The following is a 22,618-nucleotide window of genomic DNA, read 5'->3' as shown; positions in this document are numbered from 1 at the left end:
CAAGAGTTACAAATGTCAAGCAAAGCATTCAGTCTCACTTTGTTGTTCTCTTACAAGCCACCTCCCTTAGTTAATCATCTATGTTTCTTTTTCAACCTTGCTTTTTTAAATCGGAGTCTGTCATAGCCTAGAGTTCACCAGTCAGGGTAGACTGATTGGCCAGCAAGCTCCAAGGGTCTACGTGTCTTTAGTTCTTCATTATCGGGGTTACAAGTAAGCCATGCCCAGCATTTCTTCACATGCATTCTGAGGTTTGAGCTCGGGTCCTCATGCTTTTGAGGTAAACAATATACAAGCTGAGCTATCTTCCCTCCCCGCTTTTCAAGGAACTTCTGAAAGAGTCCCTACAAAGGGTGAAATCCCAGTTTCACTAAATGGCCTCTGACAAAGCTGGTGACGGTGGTGGTGGTGGTGGTGGTGGTAGTGTATTTCAATTAATGTTTTTAAGTGTAACCATAGGTTCATACTTTGGTATGGAAGGTAAAAACATGAGAATGTAAAAATAAGGGGATCTTATCATACTTTCAAACATTTTATAGCTGAAACAGCTTGTGCATTTTGGGTTTTGAGACGTGGTATCATTTTTGGAAATTCACTATAACTGAGTGGATTGGAATCTCCTGCTCCTGTTTAAATTCTTATTCCTCTTCTCTTAGTACCTGAATGTTAGCGGATTTGTCTAGACAGGCCGTCAGATATGATCCAGTGCCAGCATTGTAATGCTGGCTGAGATCCAAAAGGTTGTTTTATTGTTAATAAAACCTATCTTTTGGGTGAGTGGGTGTCAAGGCTTCACCATTATATGGCGCCTGTCAGATTTGTCTAGGGACAGAACTCTAAAAAACATTTATGCTTGCCCCCATGGTTTTTGATCCTTTGCCAATACACTATATTGGAAATCATCGAAACTAGGCAACTTGGGACAAATACTTATGAATCCCAAGGCTTAACAGTAGCATTTCTAAATTCTTAAATGTAGCAATCTCAGGAGGGGCATCCTGGTGTAGAGAGATCTTTAGAGGGAGAAGATAGCTTGTGGTCTCTGACTCTGCTGTTAATCTAATCTATGACCTTCTGGCTATAAAACAAAGACCAGACTGTAGTCAGTTCTGGTCAAGCTATGGATGACAAGGTTAAAAATGTGTAGAGGAACCTATGGTAGATAGCTATGATATGATGTCAGATGATAGACATAGAGGTAACAATATTATCGTCCTTCTAAAAAACAACTAAGTCCTTTTCCTTGAATGTTGTCTTCTATCATGAATGGGACATTCTGAAGTCACCCATATACTACCATATCTACCTCTCTACTCATCTCTGATGTTTCTTATACAAAGAAAAGATTTCTGTTCTGTTCTAGGCTTGCTTTGAAAACAGGTCTCATCATAAGACTGTTCCGTCCTTGATGTCGTTTATTAATCTTCTGTATTCTGGTTTTCTTTAGTGTGCATGCCCATGAAGAGCATGTTTGTGGAGGTCAGAGGAGAACTTTCAGGAGTTGACTTTCTGCTTCCTCAACAGCTTCTAAGGATGGAGCTTTGGTTGTCTGTCTTGCTTGGCAGGTGCTTTCACCCTGAGCTGTTTCCGGGCCTCCATTAGTCCCATATCATATGAGAATTTATGATAGCCATTGTGATACAGTGAAGAAGTGAAGCCAACATTATACGAAACATTCCAGTATCCTAGATCCACTGTCTAGAACATGTGCCACAAACCTAATGAGCCTGAAATTTCTTTCTGGGATCCATATATTGAACATTAAAGTCTTAGATGTCCTCACCTCCTTCAAGGAGAACCATCAATTTGGCTTATAAATTATCAAAAGATAATTTATCATCAAACAAGAATAGGCCAGTGTATAGATTCATAGACTTGGGAGCTTTGTGGGGACACACACACACACACACACACACACACACACACACAGTACTACCTATGGGGAGTATTAATGTTGTCCCCTGCCTTGTCAAAGAACACCTGTTGGAACCTAGTATTTAATATCATACATATTAAAGCATTTCTCAGTAGGAAATACACAAAACAGAATCTGATTATCAGTCCAGGTCCCAACACTGGCAGCAAAGCAAACGCTGTGAAGATTCATGGAGGGTCTAAGTTATTTTCAGAAGCTTTCCTGTTTAATAAAAGCACTTTCCAGAAAATAGAAACCATTCCTAGACATGTGGTCTACAGGCTAAGAGTACTCTTCAGAGGAAAATGTTGAACAAGCCTCCCCAGTGGATAGACGCTTGATGATCAGTTCAAGGTATAGGAGCCTGGTACTGCCTTCCTGTGGGCTATTCCCAGTCATCTGGTGGAAGTGAGCAGAAAGCAGTGCACAATGATTACTTGGAAAACATCTACATCACAAGATACTGTGTCTCCTAACTCTTGCACCCAAAGATATCATGTCTGCTACTTAATAATATCTAGAATTTTCAAATAAAAATTAATATTCCATATCTTTGTATGGATAATATTCCATATCTTTGCATGGATAATATTCCATGTCTTCACATGGAAGAACAGAAGTGTGAGCCATGCTTTCAAGAATCAAACTCTTGGGGGCTGGAGAGATGGCTCAGTGGTTAAGAGCACTGACTGCTCCTCCGAAGGTCCTGAATTCAAATCCCAGCAACAACATGGTGGCCCACAAAAACACATATAATGAGATCTGACCCCCTTTTCTGGTGTGTCTGAAGACAGCTACAGTGTACTTACATATAATAAATAAATCTAAAAAAGAAAAAAGAAAGAAAGAAAGAAAAAGAAAAGAGAATCAAACTCTTGATACTTGTAAGCATCCGTGCTCTCAGACCGTGGTTGTTTTCCTTAGGGAAGACACACACACACACAAACACACACACACACGCACGCACACACACCAAAGGTGCCTATGAGAGGCAGGAGAGGAAATGTAACCAAAATGGTAGTAGGACTATTCTCTGACCACAGCTGATTTTTGTCAGCAGAAATAAAGGCACAAGAGCCCTTTTTTCTCTTCACCAAGTGTGCCCCAAGTCTGACCTTGGCCACGTTAATCTCTTAGCAGCTTCCTTTAAGCACTGGTTTCCTTGATGATGGCCATTTCCTCTAGTGGGTCTGTTTCTCAGGATCTGGTCTCTGAGTGCCTGTTCGTGCATGCATGCATACGTGCGTGCGTGCGTGCATGTGTGCTTGAGTCCACCAGAGACCTGGGCTAACATGTTGGGGGTTGGGCACAGGAAAGTCTTGTCATCAAGAATGAGGCAGCCCTGGGGCTTTGGCAGGTTCTCCTGCATAAATATAGAATGAAGTAAAAATAATAAGAGGAAGCCAAGCCATTGATGATGCTATCGGTCACAGTGAGTGACACGCCAGCCATTGTGTCTCATTTCTCTTAAAGAGCAGCATGAATGGTCATGGAAATTCCACGTCACACCTCTCTATATTGGGAGAAGCAGATAATTTCCCTGGCAGTAGAATAAGCTTTCTTGACATTTTGATAGCAGTGAGGAAAGTAGGGTGGGGGAGGGAAAAGGGTATAGGTTGTCATGTGACCGTGGCTCTCCTGTACAGCCAGGTTTGTTTTGCTTTCTTAATTCCCCACTCCTGGGTCATAGCTTGACAACCCAAAACAGCAGAAGCAAACTTTCTGGTGAAGTATGTGAATGGCACTCTTGTCACCTAGCAGACTCAGAGTGAGGGAGGCTCTTTAAAGAGACCATTGTATTCCACGTTGCTGGCATGGTCAGTTCCTCTTGGCCTTCCTGTTTGCTTAGTAGTTGTGAACACACAAGTCTGGTGGGGTGGGGGTGGCTCCCCTGTCTGCGTCATTGTCCTGTTTAAATAGGGAGGGGCTGCACTTTGCTGCTGGCCACCTCCCTTATTCTCAGGCTGTCAGGACGGAGTAACTGGGACACACGGATGGGCTTCTTTCTGCACCTCCACCTGAGTTATATCTTAACTAAATGCCCTGCTAAATTCTCAAGAAAAACAATTCTATTCTCCACACTGAGAATCATCGATACAGAAGCCAGAACCCACCTCAGTTTACCAGACTATGAGTATGCATGTTGTTTCCGACACTGGACTCACATAGAAATGGAAAAGAAGTCAGGCAGAGCATCTCTGAACTTAAAAGTTCACAGCCTGGGATGGGGTAATGCAAACCCTGCTGCAAGGAAACGGCAAACTGGAGAGATGGCTCAGCAGGTAAAGGGGTGTGTCCCCAAGCCTACCAACCCATGTTTGACCCCTGTGGCCCACGTGGTAGAAGAAGAGAGCCAACTCCTGAAAATTATCCTCTGACCTCCACCTACATGTGCACACATGTACTGCATGCCACAGTCACAAAGACACAGCATGACGAACAACCAGGTGGGAAGTGATCAGATGGATTTTATAAAGATGGGCATTCTCTTTATATGGAAAGTGGGTTCCAAGCAGGGAAGAGGCTTAATGGGTTGGGAAATGCCATTCCAGGAATATGAAATAAACAGAGAGCCAGTTAGTGTTAAACCCCACACCTGGGAGACAGGGAGGCAAGATGTGGGGTCGTGACAATTCCAACCAGGTTGTGGAGAGTATACAAACCTCAGGCTCCCTGCTTGGGCAGCTAACTGCGTACTGTGCTGAGAAAGAGAGGTAAAAGAACAGGAAAGGCTCTCTCATTTGGAGGGCTTGAGATCAAGATGACCCATTAGTCAGAGACATGGCAAAGAGTTAGAGTACCAAAGTGTCTATTCTGCACTGCAGATCCGGGCAGTGCCTGCATTCATGTCATTACCTGGGTGGCATTTCACTTAGAGAGCAAAGGGGATAGGGGAGAAGACAAGTTGCAGAAGAGAGGTCCCCTGTAACCATGACTACTGAGGAGGTGAGGGGAAAATTATCTACTGATGGAGGAAAAGATTGACTGGTCTAGAGAAGAGGAAGAACCAGGAAGCGAAGGCTTGGAAGCATGGACGCCAAATCAAGTGGATTTCTGGAAAACTTGAGGTGGGAATGACAAACAGGGTCCCTTCAAATAGGATTTATAAATGCTGATATCCAATCTCCATTAAAGTCACTATTACTGGAGTGTTTAGGGCAGAAGCCCTGAGCCTGGGCAACCTGAAGAAGCCAGGGTTGGCCACCTGCCTTTCCTCCACCAATTCAAGGGCTAAGTAATTGCTCAATTCTCAAGAAAAACAATTCCACTCTCCCTGCAGAGAACTAGAGATAAAGAGGTCAAAAGTCCCTTCAACTTAATAGAGAATGGGTGTGAGTTTTATTTCAGACACTGGGCTCACAGTTTGAAAATAGAAAAAGGAGTCAGAGTTAGTGAAACTTGGAGAGAGGAGATTTATTCAACATGGCCACATTGGAGAAAAGAAAAATAAAAAGATTCAGTAAGCCCCCAGCCTCTCTTCTAGGGCTCTGGCATGGGACTGAAATGTCAACAGAGTCTGCCCTGTTGGGGTCCTGTCTATCAACTGTGCCATCTTGGTCTGTCCCCAATCTCACCTGCAAGTCTGTCTGACAACTTGGTAACTGTGTGAAATCTCTACCAGGGAGACAAGTTCCTCCTCTGACTGGCGCCAGGGGTTAGCCTTTCCCTTCCCCCAGCATGAGACTACTGGGGAAATTCCAATTTATTAGGGTCTACTATCTCAATAGTCTGTTAGCCAAAACGAGGGGTACAAGTGTGGCCTTAGAATAGTATCCCTCCTCCCAGGAGCCTGGAAACAGGAAGCCTAGCTGCCCCCAGTCCTACCCCCCAGTCCTAAGGTCTTCTTGCCAGGTGACTTTGCAAATCATTAACTTTTTGAACCTCCCTTTTCTTAGTTGTCAAGTGGAAGAGTTGGACTCTTAACTTCTTGAAGACCCTTCTGGCTTTCAAGTTCTGCACCCTGCCCCAGCCAGACTCTCTGCCTTTGTGACTGCCAATCTCTGGCAGCTTGGCATCCAGCTGGGTGTAGAATTACCCAGCTCTCTTATCTCTCCTCGATTTGTTTCTGTGTTGGCTTTCCCTCCCCTAAAGATAAATATCCAAGGGGCTGGGGGTTGAGAAAGAGTCGATCTTGAATAGACAACTTCTAGCCTCTTCCCTCTCCAGTGTTTTCTTAGATGTTCAGATAAGAGCCTCAGACTTTGGGGCCTCAAGGAATCACAGCTTTTCTATAAAGGAGAGACCACCTCCCAACTGCCCACCCCCACCACCTTCTAGCCCCCCTCCCCCAGCACACACACACACACACACACACACACACACACACTTTTGCAGCAGAAATTAACTCTTGATTGGCCTTCTCATGAGTTAGTGTCCTCTGGAGATAGAGCCCTACATTCTGGTTTTTATCTTTTTTACTGGACCATTGCCCTCTTGCCAAGTAAACACACAGAAACCATGCCTCTTATCCGAGACTTTCTATATTTACTTTGATTTTTCCATGTGTAACCGGAGTTTTGTCTGCATGTATACCTGTGCACTGCCTTCATGCCTAGTGTCATCAGAAGCCAAATGAGGTCATTGGATCCCTTGGAACTGGAGTTACAGATGGTTGTGAGCTGCCATTTGGGAGCTGGGAATCGAACCCAGGTCTTCTGGAAGAGGAACAAGGGTTCTTAACCACTGAGCAAGTTCTCTAGCCCTAAGATTATTTTTTGATTGAAAACCAAGAAAAGGGAGGTAGGTTGGAAACCTGAGGTCAAGGGTTGCCCAGTCAATAAAATAAAAGCCCACCATGGCTTGCTAAGTGTCCAGCAATCCATATATATTTACTTGAATTCACTTATTTTATTCTTGTGACAAACTCACAATTGTATCGAGCCTCAACCTTGTTCTTATCCTAGGGATGAGGAGGGTAGGATGTCCAAGGGGAGAGCCCTAAGAACACATTTGGGACTGCAAACCCCAAAGAGTGCATTTATTCCATAAAATGGGGCGAAGGTAAGGTTACCTTCAGAACCTTCTGGTATGGAACCTTCTAGAATGGAGCCCAGCCAGGTCATTGATGAGAAAGCTAAGCTAGCATCCCAAAGAGTGGGGGGGGTCAATCCAGTAAACCAGAGTTCTGCATCCAGCTCTGATACCCAAGTGTGGCCCTTGGGGAAACAATGATTTGACCTCACCAGATCTGTGTCCTCATCGTCAAAGCAGAGCTATAGGTTCACAAGCTCACAGACTCTCTCCCGGGGCTGTTTAGGAGAGCGACTAACTATACACATCAGCTATCTTTAGATTGCATAGAGGTTAAAGAGCTCCACCTTATTTAGTCAAGGCTGATATCTATCAGGGTATGAATGGATGTCAGCCTGGCCCAGGGGTGGGGGTGGGGCGGTGAGGGGTCCTTGCCCACCAACAGCTGGGTCAAGTTCATTCTAAATCCCATTCTCTGTCTGCTGTGAGAAGAGTGAAGAGATGTTGTGGGCAAGGGGGTAGGAGAATTCACCAGATGTGCCCACTTTTGCATGGTTTAGGAGACTCTGGGGTTATCCTAGGCACTTCCCTCAGGTTCATGTGCAGGCATGAGCCTGCTGCTTTCCAGGCGATGGGAAGGTCACTGGGACAGAAGACAAAGCATACCTAGCAGACTCACCCGGGGATTTGTATCTGCATCTAATCAAGCGTGGTGTAACACTCCACTCAGTACCTCATGGTGTTCCAGGACCTGGAAGAGGCCCAACGGCGAATGCCTCCAGCTGATTGCAGTTGATTGAGCTGCAGCCCTTTGCCTGTCTGCTGTCTTCTCTTGCTCCTCTTTCTTTTCTTTGAAGCCAGTTTGACTGCACAGCTATCCATCTTCTGCTCTCACAAGGCTGCCCCCAACTCAATCACTTCTGATTCCATCTAGGGGCTTCCTTTGCAACTGTTCCCAGTTCTTGAATGGGCCCAGCCCAACGTCAGCTGCTCCCTCTGAGCTTTGAAATCAGGATCCTGTGGAGCTCCTTCCCTGAGATCATTTGGTACATAGGACCAGAGTCTTGTCCTCTTTAAACTTAAGACCCCTTTTTACAGTGACAGAACACCCAAAGGATAGGGAGGAACAGAGATCTTAGTATCCTGGCACATTCTTTAATGGCTCTAAAAACTAAGCAAGCATGTGGCCTGACTTTTTCATTGTGTATGTTAGGTTTTCAGCATTAGAAGGAACCCAGTGCTTCCTAGGATACAGCTGCTAAGTAAAACCTTCACCTGAAACAAAAGCTCCGAATTCCCTTCTAGCTGATCTCAGACAGATCGTATCTCCCAGTGATTTCAGCTCTATCCTAAATTCCCTGGGGAATGGATATTTGTGGCTCTAATCTCTCTTCCTTAAATTATGTATTCACCATAAAAGATGATTGGCTAGCTGCAGAGGTAGGTACCTGTAGTCCCAGCACTTAGGAGGCTGAGGCAGGAGGATTTCTTATGTCCAGCCTGCCTGGGCAGTATAGCGAGTGTGTGTGTGTGTGTGTGTACATATACATATATATATATATATATATATATATATATATATATATATATATATATATATATATATATATATATATATATATATATACATATTTAAAGTACATGTCTTTAAAGTATATATGTTTAAAGAAAAAGAAGACTTGGGAGTAGTTGACCGAGACACAATAAAAACATATACCATAGTTTTCTTGTTGTTTCAGAGAGAGAGAGAGAGAAGTTAACTGGGTAGTGTGATATGAGAAGGATCTAAGAAAACTTAGAAGAGGGCAAAAAAAAAAAAAGACCGAAATATATTGTATGAAAAAAATTAAAAATAATTTAAAACGTAATAAAAATAAAATAACTTTTATATCACTTCAAAAAAACGAAAAGCAGTGGAACTGGACTTCCTCCAACCTCCTGACCAGAAGCAGATCCCTCCTCCCAAACCCAGCCCTCCACAGAAGAGCACGACACACACTGCGAGGCCTGTGGTTTCAAGCAGAGTCCAGGGGAGAGATGATTAATACATGTCCGTCTTAAAGAAATGAAAAGCATGAGGCTGGGAGATGAAGTCCACATTTCTGGAGAGGAAAGCAGGGGCAAGGGTCCAAAGAAAAGCAGCCCCCAAGTCCACAAATATGTGATGGTGTGAAATAAAGTCACAAGCATGCTCTGGCTAAGCGGCAGTCCTTTGCTCCACAAATGATTCCTCACCACAGTGACACTAAGTGCACCCAGACGCTCAAATGACATATGAGAGGGGTCACATTTGGTTTTTCCGATGCTTGCAATGGGTTCCCTATGTTCCCCCACTTGTCTGCACTCTGCGAAGGGGCAGGCGTGTAGAACTGGCTGCCAGTGTGCTGGGAATCTTCAGAGCCTTTGAAAGCCTTCCAGGAATGTCAGCACAGACTGCCTGCCCACTCTCTGCTCTATGCCTACTTTAGCTGTCTGCTGAGGACTGAATGTGCCAGACAGGCTTCATACAAAGACAGAGAGTGTTCTGAGCCTGTGAAAGGAAGGCACAGCCTTTCAGATGTGAATGGGGAGATTTAAGTAGGTGACTACGTGGCTGGGCAAGGAAGGGCCCCCAGAGAGGTATGAGAGAGACCCAGCCTATGGAGGAATGCATTCCTGGTACCTCTCCACTGTTGGATCTGGCGAGACAGACTACTATTACACTGTGTCCCTGCTTGATTACCAGAGTATATCCCTGTGCTTTCTCATGTAGATTCTTTCTGCATCCAAGGCATCCTTAATCATAAAAGATATGGTAAGCTCTGCCAAGGCACAATTATGAGTACTTCTATTTACATTGCAATGCTGAATAAAATTTCTGTTTGTAGTACGTGTCATTTAGAATTTGCTTTGACTTTTTTTTTTTTTGGTCTAGAATATATAAAAGCATTGTTGTGCGTGAAGCTGTTTTCGTTTCTTTGTTTATTTGTTTATTTATTTTTTAGCATTGAGGGCAGTTCACTGTGGTGCATGAACAGCTTGGAACGTTCTTCCTGTCCAGCTGACTTTGAAAAGTTAGAAAAATGCTTCGCCCAGTGACCCTTCCTAACTCGTTAGCAGTGTTAGCCCAGCTCCTTGGCACAGCACCCACCCCTGGAGGGAAATCTCTTGGGGTTTTGAGCTTTTCTGAAGTGTCCATCTGATGTCACTGGTAGAAGACACAGTGTGGCTTTGTCTGTCTTTTGTCTGAACCATCTGCATTCCTTCTTACCAGCTATTGTTCATATTTCTTCTCTTTTTCCAGGAACTGTGCCTGTCCCTAAAAGCGTGGGCTGTATAATTGCTAAAGAGACAGACCTAACGTTCTAACACTGTCTCCTCTCTTCTCTCCTTCCCAGAATCTTATGGCAAGGGCCTTATATGACAATGTCCCTGAGTGTGCTGAGGAGCTGGCCTTCCGCAAGGGAGACATCTTGACTGTCATAGAGCAGAACACAGGAGGGCTTGAGGGATGGTGGCTGTGTTCCCTCCATGGTCGCCAAGGCATTGTCCCCGGTAACCGGGTGAAGCTTCTGATTGGTCCAGTGCAAGAGACCTCCAGTCATGAGCAACCTACTCCTGGACCTATGCATCAGACGTTTGGCCAACAGAAACTCTATCAAGTGCCAAATTCCCAGGCAGCATCTCGTGATACCATCTATCAAGTGCCGCCCTCCTACCAGAATCAGGGAATTTACCAAGTGCCCACTGGCCATGGTACTCCAGAACAAGATGTATATCAAGTGCCACCATCAGTTCAGAGGAACATTGGTGGCACTAATGGACCTTATCTAGGCAAAAAGGTAAGTGATGAACTAAATTTTGTTCTTTCTTTTATGCCGCTCTTTGTAGTTAGAATAATAGAGGCAATGCTCCCCCCCAAATAATTAGAAATTGCCCCAAAACAAACATACTAAATGGCTTACCCCAGACATCATTATTACATCAAATTTCCATTTATCAGTCAACAGCGATTTTTATTTTGAGACAGAGTCTCACTGTGTACATCTCAGGCTGTTTTTGAACTTGAGATCCTCTTGCCTCAGATTCTTGAGTGCTGGGATTACAGGCATGCGTTATCATACCAGCAACAAAGCTTTCTTGAATTACCACATGCCTATGTACTATTGACTGACAGCCAATATAAATGGTATTTCATTCTGGATCTGACTTGAGCATACAATCGTGTCTCTTCAGTCAGGCTAGACCTGGATCCTGTCTGTAAATGGTCTGTAGTCTTAGCTACCTCTTCCTTGAGTAGTGTAGCCCCAGTCATTACTCAAGCGTGGATCCTTCTCCCTGGGCCAAGAGCTAAGTCATGAATCAGTAGTCTGGCTGGACAAAGAATCAAAGGAAACTAGAGGAAGTCAAAAGGTTGAAAATATATCTTATGTACCAACTCATTCCTTAGAGTTTTGTGCTTAAAGATTGAATTATTCAAAATACACAGATACTAGTGGGTTTAGAATGGCTCCATTTTTTTTGTAATAGTGTCCAAGTATAAGGCAAACACTGCAGAACTTGGCTATTTAGGAAAATGTCAAGTTAAAAAAAAATACAAGAAACCTATGAGATATTCATCAGATTTTTCATCCTTATTACTGAATCCTTGAGGCAGCTACCTTCATAAAGAGAAGCTATTTATTGGTTAATCTCTCAGTTTTGGTAGTCCCAGAACCTGCCTCTAGCATTAGCTCAGTTATGGCAAAGGGCAGCTATCATCACATCTTTTGGGGCAAACTCTCCTGACCACCTCAGACCTGCCATCAGCACCCATCTCTCAGAGGTGCTACTGTCTCCCACGCTGGGGAGCAAGCCTTTAATAACAACAGATTCTTGGGGAGAATACTCAGACCATCTCTAAACCTCATGACTAGGGAGCACCATATGGCTAGGGAGGACCACATGGCTAGGGAGGACCACATGGCTAGGGAGGACCACATGGCTAGGGAGGACCACATGGCTAGGAAGCATCAAATGACTAGGGAGGACCAAATGATTAGAAGTACCACATGTTAGAGTCTCAACCCAGAAAAACTTGAGATGAATAGAAACACACTCATTAAACGGTAAATATTGAGCATCTTTTGTGGTTTTGATACTTGTGATACAGTGGTAAACTAAAGACTAAACAGAGCTCTCAGATCACTTACAATGTAGTGAGAACACAGTACAATACCAGGTCAAGTGGGTGTGTGCACTAGGAAGAGAATCCTGACACTGACTTACAGGGTAATGGCCAAGCCTACAATAATGGGTTTTGTGCCCATTAAAAGGGAGGAATTCCCTCTTACATTTGTCGGAAAGTTCCAGTGGCTCCTTCAAGACTTGCTAGTAAGAATAGACTAATCTTATACAATAGGAGAATATCTCCAGATTACAAGAGTAAGGGTAAAGTTGGGTACCAGAAAGAGCTTGAGACTCTACAGACCCAAAATATAGATGGATTTACAAATCTTTGTTATGTTAAATAATATTTGCCTACATGATACTTTTTTCTAAGTAAGTCTTTTTTAAAAGAGTTATTGTCTTAGTCAGGGTTTCTATTCCTGCACCAACATCATGACCATGAAGCAAGTTGGGGAGGAAAGGGTTTATTTGGCTTATATCCACATTGCTGTTTATCACAAGGGAAGTCAGGACTGGAACTCAAGCAGGTCAGGAAGCAGGAGCTGATGCAGAGGCCATGGAGGGATATTCTTTACTGGCTTGCTTCTCCTGGCTTGCTCAGCCTGCTCTCTTATAGAACCCAAGACTTCTAGCCCAGGAATGGCACCACCCACAAGGGGCCCTACTCCCTTGATCACTAGTTGAGAAAATGCCCCACAGCTGGATCTCATGGAGGCACTTCCCCAACTGAAGCTCCCTTTTCTCTGGGATAACTCTATTCTGTGTCAAGTTGACACACAAAACCAGCCAGTACAGTTATCTTTTTTTTCTTTCATTCTTTTTTTTTTTTTTTTTTTTTTTTTTTTTTTTTTTTTTTTTTTTTTTTTTTTTTTTTTGAGACAGGGTTTCTCTGTATAGCCCTTGGCTGTCCTGGAACTCACTCCATAGACCAGGTTGGCCTTGAACTCAGAAATCCACCTGCCTCTGCCTCCCAAATGCTGGGATTAAAGGCGTGTGCCACCACCACCCGGCAAGAGTTATCATTTTTATTTTATGTTTATGAGTGTATTGCCTATGTATGTGTGTGTGTGTGTATGTGTGTGTATGTATGCATGTATATGTACCACATGCATGCCTAGTACCCCAGGAAACCAGAAGAGGGAGTTGGGTCCCCTGGAACCAGAGTTAGGGATAGTTGTAAGCCACCCATGTGGCTAAGCTTCTAGTCTTCTGTAAGAAAAAATGTTCTTAACCACTGAGCCATCTCTCCAGCCCCTGGGACCTCTATTTTAAAGGGGTCAGGGGAAGAAAGATTTACTTCTGTATTCCTCCAGGATAAATTCATTTTCTAATCATCTATTATACATATGTGTGTTTTAACAAAACACATCTCAAGGGCATATGGTCCAAGTTCTGTCTGATAGAAATTCTCTAAGAAGTGCTAAAGGGCTTTCCTACTTAAGTTCATTCCCCAGGACAGGGATCCTGGCTACAGGCCATCGCAGAGCATGTGACCTTGCAAAGCCCTTCTCGCCCCAGTGATTTCAGCTCTCCTGGGAGAGCCAAGCCCGGCCTCCATCCCGGGAGAGGAAAAGAACAGTTGAAAGGTGTAACTATAAATAAGTAACTCTCCTTCTTGGTCTTGGTTGCTTTAGCAACTTAAAAATAGCGCTCCCTGGTCTGAGCTGGTTCGAGGCAGACAGAGGAGGCCAGTACAGGAAATGCTTGGCTGAGAGGTACACGGACCTCACTCTCATCGTAGTTTATTTTGGCAGGAGGGTGAGGTGTTTTCCTTTTCAGGCTCAACCTTTTCTTCGGTTCCATGTCTGGGAAGCCTGATGCTTCAGACCCCTCCCTCCCGCCTTGCTTGTGTTGTAGCTAATGGTGTCCTTCCCCCTTGGCTCTCTCCTGGTGTCCATTGATGGAAGGGGCCAAGGCCCTCAGATGGCTTGGGTCCCTCCGCATACTGTTTCTGTGACTTCCACACCTCAGAGCCTTCTGTGTTGGGCAGGCAAGCCCTGCAGTAGTAGCAAGTAGTAGCAAGCCCTGCCCGTCTCTAACAACCCCGGCCAACCCTATGCAGTGCAGACCAAGTAAGACCTTCACATCACATGAAGCTTGCACAGTTGGGGAGTCGGGCTGGTATGGACTAAAGATAGAAAGGACAGGAAAGGTGATCCTAGCCCTTCCCTACCATGCACAGGGTCCTCTATAACAAACCCCACGAGTGAGTCTTGGCACCATTGAGATTTCAGGTTTCCTGCTTCTGGTCCCCTCTTTCTTTTCTTTCCCTCCCTCATGCACTGATTTTCTTCCTTCTCCTTTGTCCACTACTCCTTTCCCGTACTCTCCTCATCTCTCCTTCCTTTTACTCCCTGACTTCCCCACACCCTCCTCTCCCTCTTGTTCACCCACCTTCCTCCCTCCCTTTCCCACTTCCCTTCCTGATTTCTACCATTTCCTTCTCGCTCTCATCCCCTCTCCTCTCTCCTTCCTTTTTTCCTTGTTAAATCTTCTTCCCTGATGGAGGTGGTGGCAGTGGTCACCTCTTATGAGATTGTAACCTCGCAGGCAGTAGTAACTACTTTATGAATTTGGCCACTGGGGGCTGGAGAGGTGGCTCAATGGTTAAGAGCACTGACTGCTCTTCCAAAGGTCCTGAGTTCAATTCCCAGCAACCGTATGGTTGCTCACAACCATCTGTCATAAGATCCGATGCCCTCTTCTGGTGTGTCTGAAGATAGCAACAGTGTACTTACATATAATAAATATATCTTTAAAAAAAAGAAAGAAAGAAAGAAAGAAAGAAAGAAAGAAAGAAGGAAGAAAAATAATTTGGCCACCAAATCCCTTGGTGTACAAACTCCTGGTGGACAGGAGTCCTGTTGACTTAAGTCAGACCCCAATCTCAGTGGCCAAGGGAGCAGATGTGGGTTTTGTCGTTAGTTATTGTTTCTTGTCTCAGAAGTTTTACTGACTTGCTAAATAACTAACTCATTTTCTCTTCTAACTTCTTGTCTGTAAACAGTGACAAACGAAGGCCTCTATGACTGTTCCCAGTAGTTCTAGCTATGGTTTTTAAAAGCTGTCTAAGGAAAATGAGGACTCAGTGGTAACTTGTTCTGAGTTTGAAGAATTTAATAAGATAGTCACCCAGAGAGGGAGGGACATTAAGTTAGCTGTGGATTCCTAGGCCCACGTCACAACCCTTCCTTCTGTGGATCTAAGAGTGGAGGCCCAGGAGCCTGCATTTTCTCAAACTCTTTGCATAGTCCAACAGAAGTTGGCCCAGGTCTATACTTAGACAGGCAGTAAAGACAGACAATGGCCAGCTTGGATGCGTTCCAGCCTGACTGTGGTGGGGGCTTTCCACAGTTCAGAACTCTCCCATGTTGTTACAGACATTTCATCCCATCCGCCACTGTATCCTAATGAATCACTTTAAAAAAAAAAAATTACAGCATGAATTCTGCCTTCTGCCTTGCCTTTCTGCTCTTCTGGAAACTCCAGCCTCCACCCACCCTCCCACACCCCATCCATATTAGCAGCCAGCATTAGCTGCCTGCAGAATGCAAATGGGAATCACACATGCACCCTCTGTGAACCAAGGAGACCAGGAGCACTGTGGACAGAGTAGGGCTTCAGTTAGTCTGGCTCCACCCACAGCTTTGTGGCTTCGTGTGCTCAGCAAATTACAGGTGTCCTCTCAGACCCTGCTTGTGAAGTGGGAATAGGCTCATTCGCCACAAAGGGCTGTCGGAAAAATGAAAAGGACTCGTAGGCAGAAAGCTCCTGCGTTGTGCTTAGCATTGTGGGATGGTCCTCCCTCTTGCCTTTCTTGCCTTTCTCCTTTCTCAGAGTTTTGTTTGGGTTTGGGTTTTGTTTGTTTTAGACAAAGTCCCAAGTGACCCCAGCTGGCTTCAAACTCCCTTAAGTAGCTGATAATGACCTTGAGTTTCTGATCTTCCCTGGCGCTGGGATAACAGGTGTCTGAGCCCATGCCCGGTTTTCAAAGTTCCTATGGATCTATGGGCCTTGTGTGTTTCTTGGTATATGCTGAATACGTACATACTTCATTCTCAGCCAATGTGCTGAGCCCTTTGAGTGCACAGATCTGGAAAGAGTGGCAAAGAATCAAAGGGGTCTGGAAACCTCACACATGGGCACCTTTTCCTAGTTTCATTGGTCTTCACTCTGGGTTTTATGTGCAGGGCTGTTTCACACATCAAGCATTTTGGGCATAGTGCCCAGGGCCTGTGCAAAACTTTGAGAGCTGAATAAAAACAAAAGAAAACTTTGAGCCACAGAGTATGAAGTGCAGAATAGAAATTAATCAACACATAGACAAATGCTTAGGAAAGAGCCTCACGAAAGGCTCATCAATTACATGTGGGATTCAAGACAATTCCATTCCATTTGGAAAAGTTTGTGAGTTAGAGCTTTCTCACTCTGCAGAGACTTGTAAATATGTGTTGAGATCGCCAAGAACTCTCAGACAATTCTAAATTAAGTATGTTACTCATAGTCAAATAATTTGAAAAGCTGAAATTTTTTTTAAAGTTTTCAGTCTTTAAAAAGGGAAAATTCTGCTTAAAATATGAGAGTTGGATTTGAGTTGGAGAGCCCAAAAGCCCTAAAGTCAAAGGCCTACAAAGGTCTGAAATCAGCCTACTTCTCTGCTTCAGTGACCTCAGACTGCCAAGAGACACACCCGTTTTACACCCAAACTGCACGGGGAATAATTTTGACTATTCTTTTCTTTTTTAAAATATATTTACTTATTCACTTTACAACCCAATATCAGCCCTTCTCTCCTCCCAGTTAATTATTCTGTTTTTTTTTTTTTAAAAAAAACCAACTATTTACTTTATTTGTTTTTTTAAAAAATACATTTATAATTTATTTTCTGTGAGTGTGTGTGATGGCAAGTGTACCATGGATCTCAGAGAACAGCTTAAGGAGAGTCAGTTCTCTCCTGCCAGGTAGGTCCCTGGAATTGAACTAAGGTCATTAAGCTTGCCAGCAAACACCTTTACCCACAGAGCCATCTTGTCCGCCCTTGATGGTTGTTTTTTAGCCATACAGCTCTGACCCTAACCAACAGGATTTTATGTGCCCTGCCTCCTTCTGAAGATTAATTTGGAGCTACCGTCTGACTCTAGGAAGCCAGGCATCATGGTACCCATCTTCTGCTGTAGATGAGCCATGCAGCTAAGTACCTGTACACAGATCAGCATGGTGAATGAATGAAAGAAGTGGGTGCAGGGAAAATTAAAGCTCAGTTCACCTCAGACTACCAAAGGTGATTCTGAGCCTCTCACTCACCCGGTCTCCTACTGCCCACACCTTCTCCCACAGCTCCTGACCATGTAGTACGACAGACCTCAGAACAGAGTTTCTCACCACAAGGACTCAGGATGGGCACCACTTATTAACTATCCTTAAATAATAACTGTGATACCAAAGCAAATAAGGATTGACATGAATTTCGGCTTTCATGATGGGGATATAACTCCATAAAAGAGCACTTGTCTAGCATACATGAGGCCCTAGATTTCATTTAAGCCAGGCATGGTGACATGTGCTTGCAATCCCAGCACTCAGGGAGCAGAGGTACATATCAGGAGTTCAAGGCAGTCCTTGGCCTGGAGTCCTTGAGACCCTATCTCAAAAAAAAAGTAAATAAAATAGGAAAGTGTTGTGTGGGCTTGTCTGAGGTCTGACTTTTTGCCTAGTATAGACAGCAAAACTGATAAGGTCTTTTATAGTCTCCTAGAGGGAAAATGTATTCTTGGTCTAGTGGTCCTCAGAGCAGCCTTTTTGGGTTCAATGATGCCTACAACCCCTTTTCTCCTATATGTGTTTTCAAATCATTCATCCCTTAAAACTCATCTCCAGTCGGAAGCTTTCTCTTGGAAAGCCAGTGTTCCTTCCTGTTTTCTGGTCCCATAATATGCGCATACCTCACTGATACTGTGGAGTTCATGGGTCCATTGGAAATGGGATGAGCTGCCGTCACAGCCTTGGCTGGGGCAAGCACTGTTTGGTGGTGGCTACTTAGAAAACTCAAGCATTGTTGAGATCTGCCAAGCCCTGTGGCATCATTTCTAAGGCGGGCAATTCCAAAATAGGGCACAGACCAACGCTGGCAGGAAGTGACTCAAAGGCTTTAGGCAGGTCTTCCAGGCTGGTTCCTGAAAGGTAACAGAAGATCCTGAAACTTATGATATCTGTGCCTTCTTAGACACTGAATCATCACAGCACACATGTACATGCACATACACACAGACACCCATGGCTGCTGCCATAGGAACCAGAGACTTCCCTTGTTGGCATGTGAAGCATTTTGAAATCGGTTGACCAAAGCAACCTCAGATACCAGCCAACTAACTGCTATACATATTAAGCAATATTATTTGTCTGCTAGCAAGTAAAAAATAGATTTAGAGGAAATTAAAGTTTCTGGAAGTGACAAACTCTGACTCTTCGCCTCCCTTTTGTTCCCTGTTGTCTGTGTGTCTGTCTGTCTTTCTCTGCCTCTCTGCTCTCTTCACCCTCCCCCTCTCTTTCTCCCATACACACAGCTTAAAAAGTTAATTCCAGGGCAGAGGATTATGGCCCCCCTCGTTTTTTTCTTATGTAAACTCAGTGAAGTACAACTATGTCCAAGAATTATAGATTTCTATATGAAAATAAGCCTAATAAATATATCCTAGTGTCTAGTTTGTGAAACTCTCCAAAGAACTGAAATGTCACCTAAATGTCCCCGCCCCCCAAAAAAAGTCAAGGTGCATTTTACATCTTACACAGCAGTGGAGGTCTCCAAGCAGGGAAGGGAGGAACTTGTTGAGCTCACCCTGACCTGAAAGGCACTGTTCCCAGACAGTCACCCACGCCAAGGGAATGAGTAAACCCTTACACCTCCTTAACTGAACAAAGGTTCTTTTTGTTTGGTCAACACCAAAGTCTTCAGATTTCAACAACATTCTGTCATAGAGCTCGTAGATAATACATATTTCTGAGGGGGCATTTGTAACTTCTCACTCACCCTCACCAAGGCAACAGAGGTTAGCCTTCCCTTCCCACTGATTGCATGGTAAGTGACTGCTTATCAGAGTGAGTTCGAAGCAGCCTGCCCCAGGATGTCTCACTGAATGGATAATGCTTTCTGAAGGAGGGAGGGCAGGAAAACTGCTTATTCTATTCTAGCGATAAAACTTGGATGATCTTGTTTGAATACATCTTGAAGACACAAAAGACAAGAAGACAACCAACTCGCCAGAGTGCATTCTGCAGGGCTAGAAAATGTCAGAGGTCAAAACCACTCTGTTCTAAATAACCATACCTTAACCATTGTGTCAGGGTTACAGCCAGCAGGCATGCACGACCTTTGACATTGCAAAATGTCAGTGCCATTTATAGGTGTCTTGGGTGACACTTGTGGCTATCCTGGGATACATGCAGCTCACACATTGCAGTTTGCACATGGCTGGTACTAGAGGTATCCCCACCTATGTGAGAGGTCCAGGTGGTTCACACATAGGACAGTTGATTCCTCTGCAGGCTCAGTTAACTTCTGGAGAGATCTATGGACCCACTCTTCAAAAGAACCTCTGAGTCTGAAACATGATGGTGATGAGACTCCATCTTATTCTGGCAGTGAATCTGAAGTATAGAAATTACCTTAAAATGTCTCTGAGCCTCTGCTCCATTTTAAGGACATTCTATTGGCGGTGTCACCTGACCCTCCTGGCAGCTTGCTAGACTATAGCTTTCCTTCTCCTCACAGAGGAAAAGGGCCGAGGTGTGAGATTAATCTACCAGAGTGAACTCACTGCCTCTCACAAGAGGCAGGTCTGCTATTGAGCTCATGTCTGTCTGACTCCAACACTAATGGCTTCTACATCCCAGCTCATAGGTGGCATTGCCAGGCCTAACAGAAGAGGGCATATTTACTTTGTTAGCAGTTCCAATTCCCCAGAACCCTGGGCGCTAAGGAGCATGGTGTTAGCCAGGAAGAATTTGTGTTGCTGCAGAAGGCTCCCATCTCACATCCACATAGTACCCAAAGAGCTGAGCGAGTCTAGCCACAGATGTTCCAGCCACCCATATATACTTCCAAAGCAGTCATCTGGGAGATGTTAGATCTGCAGTACCATAGACAATGAGGCCATGTGGACTTTTTCTCAAATGACATTGCTGCCCCAAAAGTTCATGTAATCTCTAAGACTAGGCTATCTGTAGAAAGGGAACTACCAAGGCATACGATGCCTAATTTTCAAGCTGTGTCTCTTGTATTTAGAAGTTGCTTTCTTTGAGAGTACTTCCTTCTAAATTTCTCAAAAATCCGTGGTGTGTGTCACTGATATAGGCAATGGGCCACTGAGAGAAGAATTGCAGGTGCCAACTGGAGTCCCCACTCACTCCTCTGCTGACTTACCTTCCCACACTCCAGCTCCCTCAACTGTGAAATGGCCATTGAAACTGGGTTCTCTCTAATGGTCTTTGCCAATATTTTATAATCCAGATATCCTTATCAGATTCTTTCCCAGAATCACTTGAAAGATTTCATTAAGTGACCTACCTTCAAACATTGTCTTACAAACTTCAACTTGACCCTCTAAACATGGGCAGTCTGTCCCCTACCCTTCTTTAGAGCCACATCTCGCCTTCCCATCCACAGCCACTGTGGACACTCGAAGAACTTTTTCTAGAAGCTAGCAAGGGCAGGTGAAGGCACAGATATTGTTCCCAAGAAAACTCCCAGGAAGTTCCTCATTTGGAGAATTCCCCTCTGTGCTTTATTATCAAGACAGGAAAGCCCTTCCTCCCTGCTGTCTTCTACTATCTTCCCCTGTAAAGCCTCATTCATGGTCTGGGCAGAGAGATGGACCTGGTGCCTCTCAGCATAACAACCACCTTCAGAACGGGCGCCAAAGTTTGCCATACGTGACGTTTCTCTCCTCAGCCGTTATCTCCACCCTTCCACTGAGCTGTGAGAGATCATCTGCTCAAGGAGAAGCAATACTCACAGGCCTTCGGGTCCGAGACTACTTCTCTGTCGCCTCCCATCCACAGTTCTTCAGGGCAGTCTTGGGCATCTTTCTAAATCTAGATTAGATGTAATGCATATGGTCCCATTGAATTTACTCAGATATTAAAAGAGCCCAAAGGCCTGTTCCTTTATGGTTTCATTCAAAGGAACATTTCAGTCGGCTGAAAGGGATAGAAAAATTGGCTTTCAATACCTAATTGTCACAGACTGTATTCAGCTTTGTCCCATGAAAGACCTTGGTCACTTGAGGAACCCAGATGTCATTTCCCACCAAGGTTTGGTGTTCTGTTCTTCTTGCTGCTCTTTGGTGCTTGGTCAGTCCATAGCTAAATATTGCTTTAGTGCTCGCTATACAAAGAGCTTCCTGAAAGCAGCAGGGGACACACGTTAGGGGCTTAACAATTGGGGTACTGTTTCCATTGAGTGGTTTGCCACACAAAGCTGGGTCAAATGAATGTGACCCAAGGGAGCGGTTCCACTTGTGAGCCCTCCCTTTGCCTTTTCCTCAAGTGGAGGGAGAGACAGGCTGTGATCTGGACGGCTTGCAAAAAGTTTAGTTCCAGCATAAAAATCAGCTATCAAATGTCCTTGAAGGAGAGTAAGTGATGCCCCCAAATAGAGTGAAAAATGTCTCTATTGAATGCAAGAGAAGCATCAGGATGGGTTAAGCCTGGAGATGGCTTGGGAAAGAGTGTTTTTTGAAGCCAGACTGAGTTTTCATTATATTGTTGCTATGCAAGTAAACAAATGAGCTCACTGCTGCACCCAAGCTGGGCAGAGAGAATTTATAGAGAATTAATAAATCTGGGGTAGACAACATGTGGCTTTTCCTCTCCTCAAAGAAGTGTAAGACATGATCTTGGATTTCAAACAGGCAGCCCGCTGTAGCTCTCAGTTGTTGAAAACTGAGCCCCAGTCCTAGTGGGCAGGCAATGGTGATGGTGATGTTTCTTTTCCTAGTGTTTTTTTGAAAAAAGGAAAATGGGTTAATTGCTCATTCAAGACAAAGAGTTATTATAAAACCCAATGAAGGCAGTGGTGCCTCTGGTAGAGCTTTTTCTTTTTAATTTCATTGAATGAAATAGTTTCTATCTAATAAGCAGTTTTAGAAATCAAAACAGTCTTGTTAATGTAGGAAACTCAAAGAGAGGTAGTATAAATAAATCAAGGGGGGATTAGAGGGGCAGGGAGCAATTTAATTATATTTTCCTACCAGAGCCAAGACAAAGCAATAGATGCTCGTCACGTGGCATACTTGCTCATTAGACCATCTGAGGACTTGTTAATGGCAAGGCTGTATGTGGGTCTGTTGCTGTAGTGTCACGTCCTAACCTCTCATTAGCACCTCTTGTGCTTTCTGAGTAGCATGTCTCCTGAGTTGCCTAGTCCTGCTGAAGGCATTAGGTAGAACACCAAAGCCTGGTGATTCACCTTCCTGCTCTGTTGTATTGTGGTCAGGAGTTTAGGCAATATCTAATCTTTCTCCCTCTCCCTCTCCCTCTCCTCCTTCCCTCTCCCTCTCCTCTCTCCCTCTCCCTCTCCCTCTCCCT

At 44.3% G+C, this 22,618-nt stretch overlaps 1 protein-coding gene across 3 annotated transcripts in view; it reads left to right on the top strand.

The window, feature by feature from the left end:
• Nedd9 (neural precursor cell expressed, developmentally down-regulated 9) overlaps positions 1–22,618 on the top strand; it is a 180,565-nt gene that overhangs the window by 141,158 nt on the left and 16,789 nt on the right. For all 3 annotated transcript variants that reach the window (XM_031358024.1, XM_031358025.1, XM_031358026.1), the window contains one exon: positions 10,264–10,707. In XM_031358024.1, the coding sequence (XP_031213884.1) occupies positions 10,264–10,707 (444 nt within the window). The remainder of the gene's footprint in view (positions 1–10,263; positions 10,708–22,618) is intronic.

The sequence above is a fragment of the Mastomys coucha genome, unplaced genomic scaffold, assembly GCF_008632895.1.
Source record: "Mastomys coucha isolate ucsf_1 unplaced genomic scaffold, UCSF_Mcou_1 pScaffold7, whole genome shotgun sequence".
NCBI lineage: Eukaryota > Metazoa > Chordata > Mammalia > Rodentia > Muridae > Mastomys > Mastomys coucha.
This window is presented reverse-complemented; position numbering and strand designations above follow the sequence as displayed.